At 35.0% G+C, this 21,224-nt stretch overlaps 1 protein-coding gene across 4 annotated transcripts in view; it reads left to right on the top strand.

Moving 5' to 3' along the window:
• NFIC (nuclear factor I C) overlaps window positions 1-17,321 on the top strand; it is a 141,828-nt gene extending 124,507 nt beyond the window's left edge. For 2 of the 4 annotated variants that reach the window (XM_072404968.1, XM_072404967.1), the window contains exons 9-11: window positions 2,672-2,825; window positions 3,673-3,758; window positions 4,408-17,321. In XM_072404968.1, the coding sequence (XP_072261069.1) occupies window positions 2,672-2,825; window positions 3,673-3,758; window positions 4,408-4,425 (258 nt within the window). In that variant the 3' untranslated portion in view covers window positions 4,426-17,321. The remainder of the gene's footprint in view (window positions 1-2,671; window positions 2,826-3,672; window positions 3,759-4,407) is intronic. The other 2 variants (XM_072404970.1, XM_072404971.1) reach the window with 2 other exon arrangements.
• Window positions 17,322-21,224: the final 3,903 nt, after the last annotated feature.

Raw genomic sequence — 21,224 nt, 5'->3', positions numbered from 1 at the left:
GAGACTAGTGGAGTTAGCTAAATGAGTAGAGCATAAATTCCTTTCAATGGGATAGTTGCCAACCCTAATCATAAATAAGTAGTAAATGAAACAAAGAGGGTTTTTTTTGGCAATGCGAAGTGTATTCAACAATATATTTCAAACAAATGCATTATTTTCTGTTGAATAGGCAGAATAAATAGTACAGGACCTTTCTTTTGGGAATTTGGTCCAGTTGATTCTAAATATTAACAGAACTAGACATTAATCACCTACTTCACCAAGTAGCAAAACGGCTATCATTTGAGAATAAAGGCATTAGCTAATATTGTGACAACAATTATATCAGTGATATATATGATATATCGTTCAAAAAAGATTCACAAATTTCATATAACCAAATTAGTAAAGTTATAAAGATTAAGGGTAGATCAAGGGTTATTGAGAAATTTAAGAAACATATGACATGACATCAGATATGACAGCTAATAGTACATACATATATAAGTATCCATACATCTCGTAAACAAAAAGTAATTAACTAAGTCAAGAAAGTATGTTGCTATTCTAAGAACTAGTATAGTAAGTTTGTGATATTGTTGAGTACAAAAGGTCTCTCTCTCTCTCTCTCTCTCTATCTATATATATATATATATATATATATATATAGAGGGAGAGTAGGAAAAATAAAATCTGAGATGCAGTATATCTCTTATATATATCTTACAGGTACAGAAACTTATAAAAAAAATAAAGTAACACTGACATATTGTGATAACATCAGTTGACAACGAGTACTTCTTGGAGGTAAAGCTACGTACACACGTCAGATTTTTATCGCCATCGGGCGAAAATCTGCCATGTGTACAGTGGGTGTCGTCCATCGTCCGAACGACCGTCCTGCCGGATCCACGGACGATGGACGACAGCCGATCCTAATGAAAGGGAAGGGGAGAGCGCGCAGCAGGGTGCCGCTCCGTTGCTCTCCCCCTCCCCTCTCCATAGAGCATGAACGGTGCTGTATGTACAGCACCGTTCATGCATCGTGCACTCCCTTGTCGTTGGAAAGGATCGTGAAAGATCCTTTCCAACGACAAAAATTGGAAGTGTGTACGCAGCTTTACAGTGCAGACATGTCGTAAAATTCATTTGGATAGGTAAACAAAGTGATAATTGATCGTGTGAACAACAGGATTACCTAGAGTATGCAGATTCATATACACATAAAAGATATTGATAATACATTACAAACGTTTAGCTATTTTCGAGTATAAATAAAAAAACCTTGTGAAGTAAGTCATTAATGTCTAGTTCTGTTATTATTGAGAATCAACTGGACCAAATTCCCAAAAGAAAGGTCCTGTACTATTTATTCTGCCTATTCAGCAGAATATTATGTATTTGTTTGAAATATATTGTTGAATACTTTTCGCATTGCCAAAAAACCCTCTTTGTTTTATTTACTACTTCATATATTTATATATTTCTTTAAAGAATTTCAAGAAATAGGGGCTTGTGAAAATTGAATATTGGGGTGGCTGTTTCAAAAGAGTATGTCTAAGAGCCCGAAATTGAAAATGCAAATTGTGGACCCCCAGGACCACTTACATAGCAAGAAGCATTGGGGTGGGGCCCCTAGAATTATACATACCTTTCAATGAACTATAATTGTCATACTATGCTACCCTGTCAGCTTCTCTACCTTAAACCCTCTGTTACACATGACCTGAACCCAATTTATTTTTAGTGAGCAGACTTTATGTTCTAATGATACCATAGTGATGAAATTTTAGGGAATGTTAGCCACAGATGTTTCCCACACATTTTTGGTTTCTTACACCTCCCCATTTCAGGGAAATTGGGGTTCAAGTGTTAGAATTAGGCAGTAATGTGTAACAGGGCAGGGCAGCCCATTTTGATGGGCAGAGTTTTTTATGTTCTAATGATGCTATAGTAATGAAATTATAGGGGGAGTTAGTCAAAGGTGTCCCCCATTCGCACCTGTATTTTCAGTTATGTACATCCTGCTGTTCTAGGGAATTTGGGGTTCAAGGAAGAGAAGCAGACAGGGTATACATTTAGTGGCCCCACCCCAATGCTTCTTGCTCTCGGGGGTCCCCAATTTCCATTTTCAATTTAGGACTTCTAGGCGCACTTTCTTTTAAAACAGCAACCCCAATGTTGTATTTTCATAAATTTTTACATTTGTGACCCTCATATCTTGAAATTCTTTAAAGCTGGGTGGCTGATATTATTCTTTCTCACAGTGAGTTGTAAGGCTTGCTGCTGCAGATACTTTTTATAAGTAGCTTTTTTTTTATTTTTTAATAGAAATCTCAGCTCGTGCTATCAGATATGGGGGCGAGACTACCTGTGTCCCACTCTCATCAAGGCTGAACTGTGTGCTGTGCTCTCCTGCCCACCTCTCATTGGCAGCTACAATCCGATGAACGGATGACAGCTGAGCACAGAGCAACCTCACTGTGATCAGTTCAGAAGGTAAGAGCTGCGGAACAGTGGTGGGCGGGAGAGGCACGACAGCCAGGCAGAGCAACTGGCTAAAACCTTCTGAGGAAAACTATGATTTAGCCATATAAAATATTTATCTTAAATTGGATATTAAAATAATTTGCATCTGGGGCCATGCCCTGGACTGTTACTACATTTGCTCTCCACCCACTTGCTATCTTAGCTGAATGGGAGCGGCCAGGTGAAGGTTTCAAGTCACTATATCTCCACGCAGATGCTGGCCCCACCTCCTCCCGGAATGCCCCGCCTTGCATTGTCCTCCGACACCAAATCTACTACTGCATCTGATGGGGGTACCTCTTCACCCACTTCTCCAAGTGAGTACGTTTTATTGCACTAGAGTATTCACAAAATTGTAGTGCAAATAAAGAAGATGTGTAATGATTGATAATACAGACTTACATTTTTTAATGTTACTGAGCATGAAATTAGTTTTTTGTTGCTACAAACATTATGATGGGTCTAATTAAACAGCTAATGTTGTTACTTGGTGATGTACATTTTATTGAGAAGTATTTTTATTTATTGTTGTTAACATAAATTGCAATACAATGTTTGTAAGAGTAGTTTATGGTTACAAAGACCATAATGACTGAGCTGCCTAAATCTTAGTCCCCGTTTTCAGAACAGAAGCTATGTAGACTAGATAGGGCATAGGTTGCAACCAACAAAAGTCCACCCTTAAGCTTTAAAGTGGACCTGTACTGAAGGATTATGTAAACTACCATCATTGTTGTGAAAAAAGAGCTTGCCTGGTTGGTGTTCTGATCATCTGGCCCAAATGTTTAGCTCATGGCGGCAAAACTACAGTTATCTTTCCTTTTTTAAGTGTGTGACAAACTGTTAAAACCAAACAATGAAATACACATCCAGCCAGCTAGCATTCTTTAGAATGTATTCAGTAATGCCATCTTTCATAATTCTCAGTGTAGGTCTAAAAATACAGTTTATTTTAAACGCCTTTTACTTTACAGGTCAGCACAGCAAAAATTCTTATAATACTCATGTGGTAAAGCTGGGATCTGGTGTATTATTTTTTTGCCCTTATGCCTAAATGAGAGTTTGTAGTTGTAATCTTAGGACACACTTTAGATCAAACATTACAGTACAAACTTTACATTGTTTTGTATATACCATGAATCACATTCCTTTTTTGTTTAACAGCGTATTCTGCCCCTAGTACACCTCCTGCAAACCGATCCTTTGTAGGACTAGGTCCACGTGACCCTGGCAGCATCTATCAGCCACAGGTAAGTGTGGAATGGTAATTGAATGTTGTTAGACAAATTTCCAAATGCATTTTGCTAGTGAAAAGAGTCTTACTTAAGGTGCTAAAAATATTGTTTTCTTTAGCAGGTTGCAGTGACAGAAATCTATCTGTGATAGTTATTCGTCACTTACACATTATTTAGTATAAAAAAAATCTAGTTAACCCACACAAAATAATCTAATTTACAGAAGTGTTTTAAATGGGGTTTGATTGAAAACATGAAAGGCTGACCAAAATGGGCTTGTCTTGGCCTAGGATTTTAATGAATTATTTTATTGTCCAAAAAGTAAAACTGATTCCTTTTCCACCAACTGTATTCTTGAAACTAGTTTTATTTAATGTCTAATTAGAATTTTCCATTCATTTTCTAATACTGCGGTAACTTGAAAAGATGATGCTAATTACATGTATGCAACACAGATGCAGATGCATTTATATATATTTTATTCATAATAAAACAAATAACATCACTAATTGTTTTTATGTGATTTTCAAGCACATAGTCAACTTTGTTTCGGAACATGTACATAATTCAATAATAGCATTGTTCTTAAATGTTCTTTAAGCATGTTTGCACTTTGCTCTGTGTTTTGTCCAACATAACCTTCTTTCCTATGTTTTTTTCTTAGTCTTGGTACTTGGGATAACAGTATTGACCTACCTCCCATCTACTGGGACCATCATACAGAAAAAAAGGATTTCTTCATAGGTCCAAGTCGATGGAACAAGTGAAAAAATAATGTTTTATTAAAAAAAAATGCTGTTCCCACAACGAAGAAGTCAGCAGAAACCTGCAGCTGTGAGCTCAATATTTTGACAATGTAGTTTTTCAAACTCTGATGGACCCTTATCTTCAAAAAAAGTAACAGGGCTACTGTGTCGATTCAGTGATTATAAGCAAAAGTATATGGTTTTATCACCTTTCATTGAATAATCCACCCACCAAAGGGTTGATCCTCTAACCAGCAAGAGGGAAGAAGTAAACTTTTCTTCCTGTAGGGGTTTAATTAAAATTATAGAAATTATATAACTTCAATATTTAGCTCTGCTTTATCCCATAAACATTTACCCTGTTTTTGCCTGCAGGACTTTAGCTATGACAGCTAGGCATTAATCAGATACACACAAGTTGAGATATGCACCTTAGCCTTCTACCTGGGCCTTGTCTGTAAATTCAGGTACAAATTGATCCAGACACATGCTCAAGTTTGTTTGTCTGTACTAACTTTATTATAATGATTCATATATGTAGACAGATTGGTGTACATTATGCAGTGTGTGTAAAAAATATATATCACTGCAGTGCCTTGTACAAATACTATTTCTTTTTGCAAGACTCTGCAAATATGTTTTCTTTACATAATACATTATTACTACAAATATTAAACATACTTGGAGATGAAAATTTATGCCATGTTGTTAATATCAAATCCTATACTGAAACTTGTTTTGTAATATATATATATATATATATATATATATATATATATATATGAAAGTGCAAAAATTCAAAAAAGGAAAGGAAGAAGGGACTTTAAAGGCATACTTAATCACATATTTTACTGACTGATGTTGCATTGAAAACAATGATTTACAGTTAAATTTTGTACTAAAACCAACTTTAATAAAATATTTTTAAAATAATTTTTTCAGACTTATGTTAATTTCGTCCTGATTACATTGACAAATCAGACTTTTCCTTGACGCGTTTGTTTTCTATGCAACATCAGTCAGTAAAATATGTGATTAGGTATGCCTTTAAAGTCCCTTCATTCTTTCCTTTTTTGAATGTTTGTTCTTAGAAAAATTATGGAATGTGGCATTGAGAAATTAGAGGGGAAGCCCAATTGTGCTGTTTTGCTATATATGAAAGTGGGTAGATTAGTGATAGATTTCTTAGTCGCTAACCACTTGTTTTTGCCCGTTTTATTTTCTATTATTTTCTGTATGCCAGTACGTCTCCAATATTTTGACAGACATGCTATATCTCACTGACAGAAATTTTTTTATAAATGTGATTGAATGTCAGATTAAGAAAAATTATTTAAAGTTTCTGTGCAATGAAATACAAATATCACAAAAAATAAAAGGTGTAGGATTTGGTATTAGGTAATAGGAAAACTGGTGAAAATTTTCAAAGCACTGTTTATATATATATATATATATATATATATATATATATATATATATATATACACACACACACACATACACTGATTACTATTTTTTGGTTTTGTACACAGCAGATGTATATATATACAATGTATCCACAGGTTGTGTGTTATCTTCTGTATAAAGATACATTCAGTGTACAGGCAGTGACAGACACTGCAAGTTTATGTATGTACATAATATGAATGTATGTTACAATGATATATACATATATAAAGACACACATGCAATGCTATTATACTTGTTTTTCAGTGAAATAGGCTTTGCCTAAAAAAACTAAAAGTTACCCTTTAAACCACTACCACCAACAACCTACTACATATTGTTATCTACCTGTTCTGTTTGTATGACATTCATGCAATCCAATCGAAAAAAGGAAAAAGGTAGAACTAATGTTCAGGCTAGAAACTGTTAGTGTTTTGAATAGCATGAGGACGCTTGGGGAAGCTTTTCCCATATTTTCCCTACCCTTGATGGTATTCACCAAAGCCAGAAGTTATGGGAAAGCTCTTCAGGTTGGATGTATGTATAAATACACATTAACTGCTTCATGACCTGAAATCATTAAAGATTAGATGCCCAGACCAAATTTATCAACTTCAGTATCCATAGGCTTACTTCACTGAAATGCTTAGATGTGAAAAACAGGATAAAGGTTGCTTACAACAATTTAGTGTGGTGTAGTAGTACGAGTATAAAGACAACATGTAGTACTGGTATACTGACAATGTTGTCATAGCTATCTTCTCTCCAGACCATTCATCCTTCCATAATTCTTAAGTCGTTTTCGGTATACAATGATATTCTTGAAATGAAAATTGCGTAACACACTTTGACCACTGTGGGAGAAGTTGAAGACTTTTTAAATGATTGTCATGCATTTGTCTACAATTCAGCATAAGTGGAAACGTTTTGTGGACATAAGATTTGCAGTTTATATAGTGGAGACAGAGCATTGATCTTTAGTGCATTTACCTTTATTAGCTGGGGTATTTTTTTAATTAGTGGCCTAGATAGCAGATAGCTATTAAAACATTGTAATTTTTCTACTGAAGGGTATGGTTTGCTTTAGTAAAGTATATTTTCATATACATGTACATTCATATAAAGTTTTCCCCACCTCTGAGAATGTTCATTCATTTGAATTTAAATTAGTGTCAGGCAGCTGCAACTTGGTAAGTTGGAAATGGAGGATACATTTTTTGGAGGATTCCCTAATTTTTTTTATTAATCTGTTTTGATATTTGACTACAATTCCTACATTGTATTTATGGAAATGTAAGACTTGTATTTAGTTCCCCATTGTAACAAAAAACACGTTACTTTACCAATAAGATTAATTTATTATTTTCAAACTATAAACTTTTAACCCCATATATTTTTTTCTGTGCTTACCTAAGCTTCTTAATGGCTAACCACAGAACTAGGAGCACAAACAAGTTTGTACTGCAAGTTCTCATCAGAAACTGTGTCTGAGAACATTCTGCTGGCTACAGATTCAGGTAGAAACAAAAACAGTTTTCAACCCTTTACCATATACAAAACTTAAAATAAATTGGCTGAATTAGACCTATAGATTAGAGAAACGATGCTTAATATTGTATTACCATAATCAAAAATGAAAAGGTATTCATGTCTTTTCAACTGGACATTTCAGTATGTAGTGATTTTACATTTACAGAACCTCAGGCTAGTTTATGTATTGTATATCATAGTTTATTGACCTTTTGTGTACAAATGCAGATGCATTTACACTAGATGAAAAGAATCCAAAGGTGCTCAAATAATCTTTCAGTCTTTCAAAGAAAGGTTTAATGCTGTACTTTTCTATATTGCTGGGTGAACATTTATAGTTAGGTTGTTTTTTATAAGCTGTATATTCTGTAACATTTTGTAAGCCATCTAACAAAAAATCATGAGGTCTTGAAAAAAAAAATTGTACACTGGCACCATTGAGGAGGACTAAAGGGCAGAGCTGTCAATTTTTAGTTTTAGTAGAACAGTAGCAATCATTTCACAGCCTTAGAGGCTTTTCTGTATACATGTAATCCCCGGGTTAAGGACATCCGATATACGGATGCCACCTAGATATGAACAGGGCTTCCCTGCTCAATCCTGTGCAGGACAGAGGCTAGATGGGAGGAGGCAGGGGGGATGGTTTGTATGATATGCAGAAGAAATCTTTTCCCAAACACAGCTGAGGGTTTGGGTGATCTTATGGGGTGAGCTCTTCTGTAACCTTTTGTAATTCTTTAATGACCAAGACAAACCCTGCAGCTGTTTCTTTTTGCATATCAAAGCACAGCTTGCTCCAGAAGTTAATGCATTTCTAGGCTCCAAGTTTTTTGTTTTTTTTTTTGCTTTGTTTTTGATTAGCTTACAGTGAGGATGTTATACAGTAACTGACACCACGCTGCCTAATAATATGTTGAGACAAACATCTGTCATATTTTCCTTTTTTATAAAATAATGTACCTGTTCCAACTTACATAAAAATTTAACTTAAAAACAAAACATACAGTCCCTATCTTTTAACTTGGGGACTACCTGTATTTAAATAATTTCAATGCTTTTTAATGACAAGGTAATATAGTAAACTTTATTTGTAAGATTTTACAGATGTAAGTATAATTCTATACACTAGGAGTCATGGCTCTAAAAAGTAAAACTGCATTTCAGTCTGCTTAACCCTTCCTCCAATCTTCATCTGGCAAATGCAGTGGCGTTCCCTGGGGTTTCCCAGGTGAGATTGGTGCATGCATCGGTTCGTACGGGAGGCACGGCGGGAAATTCAAATAATTTTCTATTGAATTCACTACAAACTAACTGTTTTGAATCCAATACAAAGAAATTATATAAAATTATATTATATATAATACATCCTACTGTATAATTATATTACAGGTTTCACTGTTTTTATGTACCCTTTTTTAACAGATTTTTGTGTTTTTTTATTTAAAGTTTATTAAAAAATGTATTAAATATTGGATATATTTCGGTGAGTTATGCCTAAGAACTATAAGCCTACAATGTAAAATAAATTTCCATGCAAAATAATGTAAAGCTTTTTGCATGAAAATACGGACAGAATTAGAACGCCAGGGGGGTTAAAAAATTAGGTGAGGGAAACTTACTTTAATCCACAGTGCCATGACAGCTAGAACTCTGATCTTCTTTTGCACCTGTGTTGTGCTTCAATATCATCACTAGTCTAATTTGCCTCCCTTCGGACATGCCAAGTCTCCCAGGGAGGTGCATTTTATGTGGCTTTGAGTGCAACATTTCAGTGTTGCCATTTCTTCAATTTACTGTTTACTGGGGTTAATGAAGAATTTCTAGAAGTATCAGGACTTACAACTGCAGGGACAGATGTAACAGTACTTTATGACTACATATGGTGATAATAATCTGAAGGATTTGACGACTTTCAAGTAGAATTTTAGTAGAATTAGGAAGCAAAAATATTCTACTGCTGGTCCAAATATTTTATTAGGAGGAAAAATATGCTTTAAGGCAAAAATTCTACTTGATTGTACCTAAATTCTACTTGAACACCCCCCTCATCAAAAGGAAAAAAATATGTACACCAGGTACAGCATGTAGCCTGTCCCTGGTATAAAGGAACACCACGCACCCTAACCCCTTACCTCTAACACCTAACCCTGAGGTTAGGTTTAAACATCTCTACCAGGTAACAGCGTAACAGCAACCAATCACAGGTATACTACACAGTCCAGTGAATACAGCCATGAGATGATGAGAGACACAACATACCTGACTTTGTTCTTAGTGCCAAATTTGATCAATGATGTTAGGTTTCATTCATTTTGGGCCAAATGACTGATATTTGGGATTGAGTTAAATTTGACACAGACTAGAAGCCAAACACCAAGTAAAATTATTGTGTATAATGCAGAACCTATAATGGCTGCTGGTCCTTTATTGTATGTGATGATGTCTGCAAGAGGGGAACCTTCAGAAGTGAGAACAACAGTGGCTTTGAATAGGTTGTCATTATTAGAACTGGTGGCATAGAAGTTGGCATTAGGTCAAGTAAAAATTATTTCAAATAAAGCCCCCTCTAGGCTAATGCATGTCCTGTAAAGAACACCAAAGAGAATAATAGAATAAATAGAAAAATGTTGTATGGTTCTTTTATAAAAATTATATTCGATTCATTTAAACTCTCAATGATAAATTAAGCAAAAAAAGGTCAGACTTACAATGAAGGTAGGGCACTTTCTATATTTCATTTCTTTATGCATCAATACACATGGATAATACATAATGGAATGCTGCTATATTGATTGCTATTGTAACAGCTAATATATATTTATAAAAGCATAGTCTATTATGACTGGTTATACAGTATCTTAGTGTGTTTGTCCAAATGAAAAAAATACATAAAATGTAGTAAGAGTTGCAAGGGGTCCATGTGTTTAAAACAATTTTGTTTACATTTTTTGGAAAAAGCTGGCAAACATAAAAATGGCAAATGTGTGTCTCTATATATGTGTGAATTGAATGTCTTCAAAGTAAATGTATAAATATGCATGTGAGATAAGAATTCCACCAAGCAAATGTCACAATGTTTTCTAGGCTTGCCATGCTGTTCTGCTGTCATGCATTGTAGCATTCATTCATGTAATTATGTGTTTAGGATCATATGCCATATATATATATAATAGGCAGATACTGAAGTGCACCTATATATACAAATATTCCCAGATATACACACAGAGAACATTCTCTAAAAAAAAGTACAGATACATAAACTAGCTTTGCTACTCAAATATAAAAGTAGATTGTTGGCCAGATAAGAAGTGTTATAGGCCACATTACAGTGTAAACTGCATGGTGTATCTCCCTGCTATTGACCCAGCTACTTGCACCCATCTTGCAGACTTGTTGCAGACCTGCATGGTAGATTTAAATATGGCACTGTTCTGTGTGCAATAATAATTGAGAGAGTGCATTAATTTATACTTTAATTTCATCACTGTTTATAGTCGGTCTTTACAGATGTTTAAAATTATAAGATCATATGTAAAAATGTTAATTTCCAGTAAAAATTATAACTTTTGATAGTTAACTGTAGTTGGAATAGCCTTCAGGAGAGAAAGAAAACCTACTCCTTAGTCTTCCTCTCTCTTTTTTTGCATGTCATTGGGAGCTGCATTTTCTTTTTCACTGAGCATGTGATTTTAGGGAGTCTGCATTAATATTGCAGCACTGTGAATTATCAGGTATAAAGCAGGAAGAGTTTTCAATTCATTTTGTAAGGCCATTTTTTGAAAATCTGAAACGGGGTCTGCTGCAGTTTAAGACATACTTCAAAAATTCTATACATACTACAAAACACTAGTATTTACAAAAAAAAATATAATTCAAAACTAATTATATATATATAGATACATATATATATATATATATATAGAGAGAGAGAGAGAGAGAGAGAGAGAGAGCATTAAATATGTACAAATAGTCTTTATTTCCCTTTTTTTGCACGGAAATTTCTATCACATTATGTGCCTTGCCTTCTGATAACTGATAAAATAACCACTTGCTCATTTGCTGCATGCTCTGACAGGAAATATAGAATATGTACAGACATTAAACAGTTAATTATATCTGATTCCTTATTATTTTAATGTGTTTTAATTTCAATTTACTTATTTTTTCACATACCTAAATGAGAGGCTGTTAACAATAGGCTGGGGAAAATACATATTTCATCTCTAATATCTCCCCTTTCAAACATTATAATGATTGATGAGTATCCTGCCGATCTGAATGTCCAAACACTAAAAAAACATAGGGGCATATTTATGCACAAGATCGTGTGACATCCACTACAGGTGAATTAATCAATAAAATTTACACACATGTACCAGATAGATTCACCTGTATTGAATATTTGGTAAATATAATATTTACCACTGTATAAATATAGCAAAATGGCTTTAACCTTGTAGTCCCTTACCCTCCTAGTATTCTCAAACTATGTTTTATCACTAATGTGTGGATAACATATTTATCAGGATAGACCACATGTATATTATTTTTATACTAGATACTATTCCTATCAAAGGTGGAGCAGCATTTGTAACTGAATAATGCATACAGAAACGTGGCATGTACTTGAAAGGTGAGTGTAGCAATGATATTTTGTTTTGTCATTTTGCAGTCTGCAACAGCCAGCATAAAGAAATTTGTAGTAGTTATTTAGGGCACAGTCAGGGCATAGTCACACCATGTGTTGATTTTATGGGATACATGACATACCTACACACACCAAAAAAAGGTTTATTTTTCACAGCTTAGTACTAATCCACATCGTGCCACACCACATGTCTATGTGAATTGTGATGCCAGAACTCTTAAAATGCAAAAAAATAGTCCTAATGAAAACCATTTTTTTTTACCTGTAGGGCTGTTTACACTATTGCACTGCAATAGTGTGCATTGCTGTGATGCAATATATCTTATCCACACATGTTACATGCATTACCTGCAGGTAAAAGTATTGATGTAAAGGTTATTTGTGCTTCTTTCAGACTGCATGTATAACCATGGATCTAAGGAAATATATACCAGGCGTTCTGTAAAACTGAATGGGAACCATGTTTATTCAGATAGCGTGTACATCACATAATCCCCCATATTTTTGTATCCATTTTTCTTTACAGGCTTGATGTTTTAACGACCAGCCAGTTTAACAGCCTCTCCAAATCTCAGATACATTCAGTTCTCCTTGTATTTCTTCTTCTTTTACAGTATCTTGAATTACACAATTTATTATATCATAATAATTCCTCTGATTCCCTCGTACAACTGATCCCTGTATTATTATAATTCATATTGCCATGTTTAACAATGCAACTCATGTCAAACTAGTACATATATGCCATTTTGTATAAGTGTTAAAACTTTATTTGTATGCTTAACATGCTTTTGCTTTTTTATACTCTGCACTCCTGATCATTCCTTGATGATGCTAATACCACAATTTAGACAAATTACATTTAGTTTGTAAAATGGGAATTAAAAAATTATTTTCATCAATGATCTGATTGCCATGTAAATTAAAAACAAATAAAATTAATATACTTATGGTCCACTTAGTTGATCTCTCTACAACATCACAAAACATTTGTGGAAAAAGAACACAAGATTTGTTTTGTTAAGCAGTTAGCAGTACACAAAAAGTGCCTGTGATGAAAGATTTTAGGCTTTTGTCAATGGCATCAGTTTGACATCAGAGATGCTTTGAGTATCATTTAAAATTCATTGATAGCTACTTATGACCTACGTCAAGTTGATTTTTAATTCCCTTGTATGTGAATGCAAAAACCAGTCTAACATAAACAACAACCTGCTGACATAGGCTCTAAAACATTCTAAAAGAATGCAATTTTGCTTATGTCACACGTAACGCTTAATGTTCAAATTTAGCTCTTTTACTAACATTAAAAATAAAAAAATAAAAACTTTTAAAGCTCCTATAGTCTTCTATAGGGTTGGTAAATGGATAGGAACTGGTCCATCTACCTCATGGATTTCTATAAAGCTGGTAGATGGACCCACTCCTATCCATCTACAAGCTAATGGGCAATGGGTGGGGCTGCAGACACTAGACCTTGGCAAGTATTGCCTTTGTAGAGATAGAATACATTTTTTTAGCTCTGGGAAAGAGGACACACACAAATAAGTGCACTTTGTCTGAACATGCTGTTATCTCTGTAATTTGTAATTTTGCTAATTTATTAAGTGTGCTGGGTTCATTTCAATATTGATATTTGAAACAAAGGTGCAGTTGTTCCCTTTTTTTTTTTTATTTTGAGCTACCAGTTTTTTTTTTTTGGCTAATGATTCCCGGTCTTGACAGCATTTGTATTGCAATTAGGCTTTGATTAATATTATCATTACTTTGCATTTATATAGCGCCAACATATTACATAGTGCTTTACAAAGTCAATAGTCATGTCACTAACTGTCCCTCAAAGGGGACTCACAATCTAATGTCTCTACCATAGTTAGTTGCAAAGCCTGCAAGGAAAAGTACCCTAAAAAGCTGCAGTACCTCACAAAGAAAACCATATACCCTGCTTGTAATATTTTACAAAAGGTTAGCCTGTTTGCAAACTTTTAAGCTCCTGCACTGTATCATGTGTCCCGAATTTTGATAAGATAATGAAACTTCTGAGCTACACTTTATATAATTTATTTCTAAATATCAATATTGCCTTATGTCTAGAATAAGAGGGCATGTATGTAAGCTTTAACAAAATAGGTCTGTAAAAGCTAATATTTTTGGAATGGATGTACTTTGGGATCGACTGGTTCCAACTGAAGACAACTTCACTCAAGTTCCCAGCTCTTTTTCATCATTTAGTATTTTATTGATTATTCTGGAAAAAAATAATGAGACCTCGCTTTTAATGAAAATGGGAAGTTGAAACTGGCAATTGGACTGCAGTGATATTGACAATAGAGCTGATGATAGTCAAAAGTATTTCATAGGTGTTGTAACCTGCCAAGATTCACCAAAACCATCAAAAACTTTATACTTTTGATGGACATGTAATAACTGTACCTTAGGTTTGCTTGCTGAAGTTGGGCTGACATTATACAGGCAAATTATGTTAGTATTGTGTTAAAAAAGTATGTTTTATTGTATGACAGGCACACTTGCAATATACAAATGTAATAAAGGTTTGTAAAAGAATTTTTAACCTAGTACTATTTATGGTTTATAGGATAAACCTGAAACTCAGTTCTGCTTTATGCAGATAAAAAAAAGGCAACATTTTCTACTGTGGAATTCTCAATATTATGCAAGAGTAATGAAATATTTTATTCTAGCTAGAGATTTAGAGTATATAATATTATGAAGACGTTTGTGAACTCTGGAAGTTCAAGTATTCACTTTTCAATTTAGGCTAAATTTCTAGTACAAGTGTATTCCTAAATTAAAATTTATGTAATAGGTGGGGGCTGGTGAATTAAGTCAGATGCTGTTTTTTCTATCTTCTATGGAGTCCAACAGAAAAGGCTTGCCAATATATTTACTAAATATATTGGTAAGATTAGCTAACTTATGCCTGTATTTTAGCCTGACTGCACTGTCAAACTTGAGTTTTCATTGTTGCTCTGCATTTAAAGATATCAATGTACTTTGTTATCAAAAATACATGTTATCTAAAATTTTAATTCTTGCTAGACACTATTTAGAATTTTAACTTAGATCATGTTAAAGGTGAGGTAGTTTAGAGGCGAGCTACACATTCTATTGGAGATGGCTATTATGATATTTTTTTGCAATTAAACAGGCCAAAAATTGAGTTTTCGAGCAAGCCTGTTTAAATAATTACATGGCAATCAGTTCATACCTTAACTTGTCAAGTATCCACTTTCCTATGTGGTCTTAAATTGTTTTCTGTTTTTTTTTGTGTTTTCTCTTGAGTCTTCCAAAGCTCCTGAATATATGCAACTAGTTGTATTTGTCCTACACCCTGTGGGAGGGGAGGGGATATCCACTCAAACTTGTCAAGAGTTTTATGTAAAAGGGAAAAGCCAGACAAAAGAAGACAGTAATCATGTATGTATATTCAGATAAACCAAATCTAGGATGTCCTCCTCCCCTTTGTTTTTAGTAGGACATATGTTAACTTCAATTTAGTGAAAAGGAGCTGTGAAATATTGTGTCTATGCAGTCTCCTCTAGCTGCTGGATAATTAATTTGTGAGGTGATTTACATTTTGTTGAATCTAAATGATTGGATTTTTAATCTGTATAGTTTTTCATGCATTAGAAATCTCCATTCCTTCCATTGTTAATTTCTGGGGTTCTGGGGCTTGAGGGTGAGAGGAAATGTGTTTCCCTACTTTTTTAAAAAACAAATAGTTTCTTTTGTAAGCAACCAAAAACTAAACTGAAGAAAAATATATAAAAGCAAAAAAAAAAAAACAAAAAACAAAAAAAAACAAATTTTCTCCTGATTTTTTTAATTCTGGAAAAAGAAAGGTTTGTCTGGATTTTATGGATCTGTGTATATGGCTTTTAGTGTAAATGCATTTTTGAATGTGTATTGTGTGACTCTGCATGTGCATATGTCTAAATGGAAGAAAAAATGTCATTATCTGAATGCAGGTAATTCACAAATTTTGATGCTATGGAAAATAGATTGATAACAATGGGACACATGTTGCCCATAATGTTACTATACCATCATATTTTCATGTAAACGTACAAGAATGAAACGGAAAATGATTATTAAAATTTATTGTCATGGACATTTCAGTTACTGAGTGTGTGAAACTGTGTGGCACCAAACATTTGAAAAAAATATTAATCATTTGTAGCCTAGTTTCTACAAACTGTAATATAAAATAGCATTTAAGCATTTTGGGGTAGTTTAGAAAATATCAGGGTGGTGTCACAGACTAACCAATCACTTGGAGGCAGGTCATCTTGTTGGTAAAAGATCCCTTCAACAAAGGTAGGTAAGATATTTTTACAGAGGCATCATACATGTATTATTACAATAGTTAACATGTGAAGAAACTTTTTTAGGAGTTTGTTTTAGTGTTTGTTCAGGTTACCATATGTGTTGTCTTCAAAATGTAATATCTCATTTGTAAACTCCCAAACTTTTGCAGTATTCTCATATTTTCTTTGCCATTTAGGACACACACGTTCCTGAGAGATAAATTACCAATCTTTTAGCAAGTAAAAAGTAAACATCTTAGGTAAAATCCTAAAAATATATGTGTACTTGATATGTAAATAAATTGTAAACTACATGAAGTATTGTAAAACAGGTTTATGTGGTATATTAAGACTAGCACACTATGGTCTAGTCAAACAAAGATTTATTGGAATGGAATGTTATATAAAATATAAGTATCAGTTTGACATTTCAGAATCATGCACGGTATACACAGTATAGTGTGCAGAACAGGACTGTTGTTTATTATGTTTATGAAAATGACTAGAATCAATGAGGTACACTGCATGCATCTATGAAATTGTACAACACTGTGTACCCATCCTTCCTTTTTTGTACTATTTCCATGACAGGTCTAGGTTTTATTAGTGTATATATTTCCTCTGTATCTTAATGCATATTAATTATCTACTGTATCCGTCCTTACCTACACTGAATATACTAAAACAGAAAAAAATTTCTTAGTTACAATGACAGTGCATTGTTCTTAAACATTTTTAGCAGAACTGCTAATTTTTACATCGTTCCACAGCATCAATACTGTATAGAGGTACCAACGATTTTCATATACAGGAAAATATAATCTCCATTAAAATGAAGATATGCATTATGCTTTTCGTAATAAAATGATATAAAAATGTTTATGAGCTGCAGTTTTGTATTGTATGCTCTTAATCTCTTATGCTCCTAATATTGAACATAGGCACTCAGATCCTTCCTTTTTGTAAGCCCTCATTTTCCCACCTCCAACTGCATGGTGAAAGTATATTTGACACTTGAAAGAGGCCCTGTATGTTAAACTGGGACAACCATCTCTTAACAGTTGGGAGGCATTAAAACACCACCTGTCATATGCATAAAATGGAATGTCACCAACTTAACTGCAGTCACTTGACAACAAATTACACTCTAAGGGGTCTATCTATAAAGCAGTGAATCTAATGTTCACCAAAATATTCTTAGCTGGAAAATCAATCATTGCCATTGATAACACATGAACCTGGAATATTCCCCATCAGAGAATGTTTTGGTGAATGTCAGATTCACCACTTTTTTAATTGACCCCTAAGTATTAAACATTTACCTTCATACTAGATCTTATACTGATAACAATATGGTAGTTTCACATATCAAGTCATATTGGACGAGCATTTCAAGAATTAATGTTAATGGATTAAGGTGGCTGAGACTCACATGTGGATATACAAAGTGGACTGTTCTTCAACAGCATGTAAACTGAGGAACACAACTGGAGGCTTGCATAAAAAAATTCTAATGATGCTGAAAAAAATATAAGGATCAACTATATACAGCAAAAGTAAGCTTTACAATGACCTAAGAGGTAATAAATGAGCAGGGAATTCTAAATTGTATCTACTAGAGGAAGAATTTAGTGTCACAGATCCCTGCAGGTCTAGGGGATCTGTGCTTTCTTCTTGCTCACCCTCCTTTCAGTCCCCTGCTGCCAGCACCATCCCTGCCTCTGGATCCAACACTCTGCATACTTCCTGTTCCAAGTCAGGTGATTCTCTGTCAGCTGCTCCCTTGCCTCAGGGAACCAGAGTATTCTGCAGATGCACTCCCTCTGCTGGCAAACATCTGTATAACACCTGAGATTATCTCAGCAACAGCACTCCCTCTGCTGGCGGGTTTGATGTCTGCAGCTCACTTGATCCACGCCCATCACCTGACATTCCCTTCTTAAGGAGGGGTGACCTGGCAACAGGAAGTTGCCTGAACAAGGAGTTCCTTCATTTCTCCTGTTCCAGATTCCTTGTGTACCGACCTCGGCTTGTTCCCAACTGTTTGCTGCCTGTCCTGACGTTTTGCCTGATTCCTGATAACCCTTGTTTGCTGCCCGCTCTGACCTTTGGCTCATTTGACTACTCTTTTGAATTTCACTCTGGCACTACGTTTTGGTTCCTGCTTGTTAGCAGTAACCCGCCTCTGCGTGCACGGGGGCCGTAACCTGCCAGTTGCCCGCATTGCAACACCCTCACCCCTACCCTGGCTTGCAGCTACTGTGACATTTAGAGATTGACTTGTGATTTCTGAAAAATAAGAGAAAGTTACAAATGGAAAAAAAACTATTCTATATATCTTGGCATGTTACACCAAGCAACACAAGTTGTAAAGTTCTTTCTCCATTGCATCAGTAATCATTTACATGAAGTAAAGATGCATTTCAGTGCAAGGAAACTGGCTTAATTCCTACAATCATTTCAAATAAATAGAATATTACTATTTTCGTATGTATATATATATATATATATATATATATATATATATATATATATATATAGTGAGGGAAGGAAGTATTTGATCCCCTGCTGATTTTGTACGTTTGCCCTCTGACAAAGAATTTATCTGTCTATAATTGTTTTGGTAGGTTTATTGTTGCTGTGAGAGACAGAATAACAACAAAAGAACCCTACAAACCCAGTGCTCATAAGTCAGAGCTTGATGTGCATTGTGATGAGTGAAATAAGTATTTGATCCCCTATCAACCAGCAAGATTTCAGGCTCCCAGGTGTCTTCCCTGTATGCAGGTAAGGAGCTGAGATTAGGAGCACCCTCTGTAAAGGAGTGCTTCTAATCCAAGCTTGTTACAGTACCTGTATAAAAGACACCTGTCCACAGAAGCAATCAATCAGATTTCAAACTAGCAACCATGGCCAAGACAAAGAGCTGTCCAAGGATGTCAGGGACAAGACTGTAGACCTACACAAGGCTGGACTGGGCTACAAGACTATCGCTTACTAGCTTGATGAGGAGGTGACAACAGTTGGCGCGATAATTCGCAAATGGAGGAAACACAAACTAACTGTCAATCTCCCTCGGTCTGGGGCTCCATGCAAGATCTCCCCTCGTGGAGTTGCAATGATCATGAGAACGGTGACAAAGCTACCCAGAACTACACGTGGGAACTTGTCAATGATCTCAGGGCAGCTGGCACCATAGTCACCAAGAAAACAATTGTTAACGGACTTGGGTGGGTCTTGGATGGGTATTCCAGCATGACATTGACCCAAAACACATGGCAAATTCAACAAATGAGTGGCTCAAGAAGAAGCACATGAAGGTCCTGGAGTTGCCTAGCCAGTCTCTGGACCGTAATCCCATAGAAAATCTGTGGAGGGAACTGAAGGTTCGAGTTGCCAAACATCTGCCTCGAAACCTTACTGACTTGGAGAGAATCTGCAAAGAGGAGTGAGACAAAATCCCTCCTGAGATTCGTGCAAACCTCGTGGCCAACTACAAGAAACGTCTAACCTCTGTGATTGCCAACAAGGGGTTTGCCACCAAGTACCAAGTCATCCTTTGCGAAGGGATCAAATACTTTTTTCACTCATTACAATGCACATCAGGATCTGACTTTTAAACACTGGGTTTTTGAGGGTTCTTTTGTTGTTATTCTGTCTCTCACAGCAACAATAAACCTACAATTACAATTATAGACTGGTCAATTCTTTATCAGACAGCAAACGTACAAAATCCGCAGGTGATCAAATACTTCTTTCCCTCACTATATATATATACCGTATTTTTCGGACTATAAGACGCACTTTTTCTTCCCCAAAACTGGGGGGGAAAAGTGGGTGCGTCTTATACACCGAATACAATCAGCCCTGCTGATTTTGCTGATATATATATATATATATATATATATATATATATATATATAATGCTGACATATTACACCATACTGACATGGTATGCAGCATTTTATAAGTGTAGGCAGTGTAATGTCTCTCAGAGGAGCTCACAATCTAATGTCCCTATCATATGTCTACACAGTTTAATAGAGTGAAAGAATATTTGTGTATGCTTACTAACAAAAATAAACTTACATGTAAAACAAATTGCACTTACCCTTAAGGGAAAACCATACAAGACAGTGAAAATATACATATGTGCATGTTACCTGTGCAGGTTATCCTTACTTTGAAAAAGAATATACTGTATTATCCAGTTCAGCTTCCACACCTGTATACCCCTATAGTCCAGAGCACTTTTTTTTTCTGCTTTGAACCTGTGTTCTTTTATTTATTTTTTTTGTTTTTGTTTTTTTGGTATGTTTGGTTTATTTTTAATTAAGATTAATTGCACACACGTTATTAAACAGACTATGTTTTAATTAAACAGGCTATATTTTGTTGATATTGTCTTGCAAAAATAATTTAGCTTTTTATGCATTCCAAAGACAAAAAAGTGCTAGGTTTAAAGTTTTTCTCAGTGCCCAGTCTGTCATAAGTATGCACAAATGTAGCAACAGTTCCAAGGTGAATACTGCTGTGACAGATGTGAGCAAGTCGTCCTTCCAGAATCTCTCATTGGATATCTGGAGGAGTGCATTGCAACACTGAGATCAATGGATAACCTTAAGAGGAGTCTCCTGCTCACTGAGCGGGTAGTTAATGCGATAGATGTGGAGGGTGGAGAGATAAATTAGGATGAGCAGGTAGGGTGCTGGGTCACTGTAGTTAGAGAGAGTGTAAGGGGCTCCCAGAAAAGGAAGGTCAGCCCTATGTTTGAGCACCCTAA

This window comes from Pyxicephalus adspersus, chromosome 3 (assembly GCF_032062135.1).
Source record: "Pyxicephalus adspersus chromosome 3, UCB_Pads_2.0, whole genome shotgun sequence".
NCBI classification, from domain to species: domain Eukaryota; kingdom Metazoa; phylum Chordata; class Amphibia; order Anura; family Pyxicephalidae; genus Pyxicephalus; species Pyxicephalus adspersus.
The sequence above is the reverse complement of the archived record's forward strand: the minus strand, read 5'-3'. Positions and strand labels throughout refer to the sequence as shown.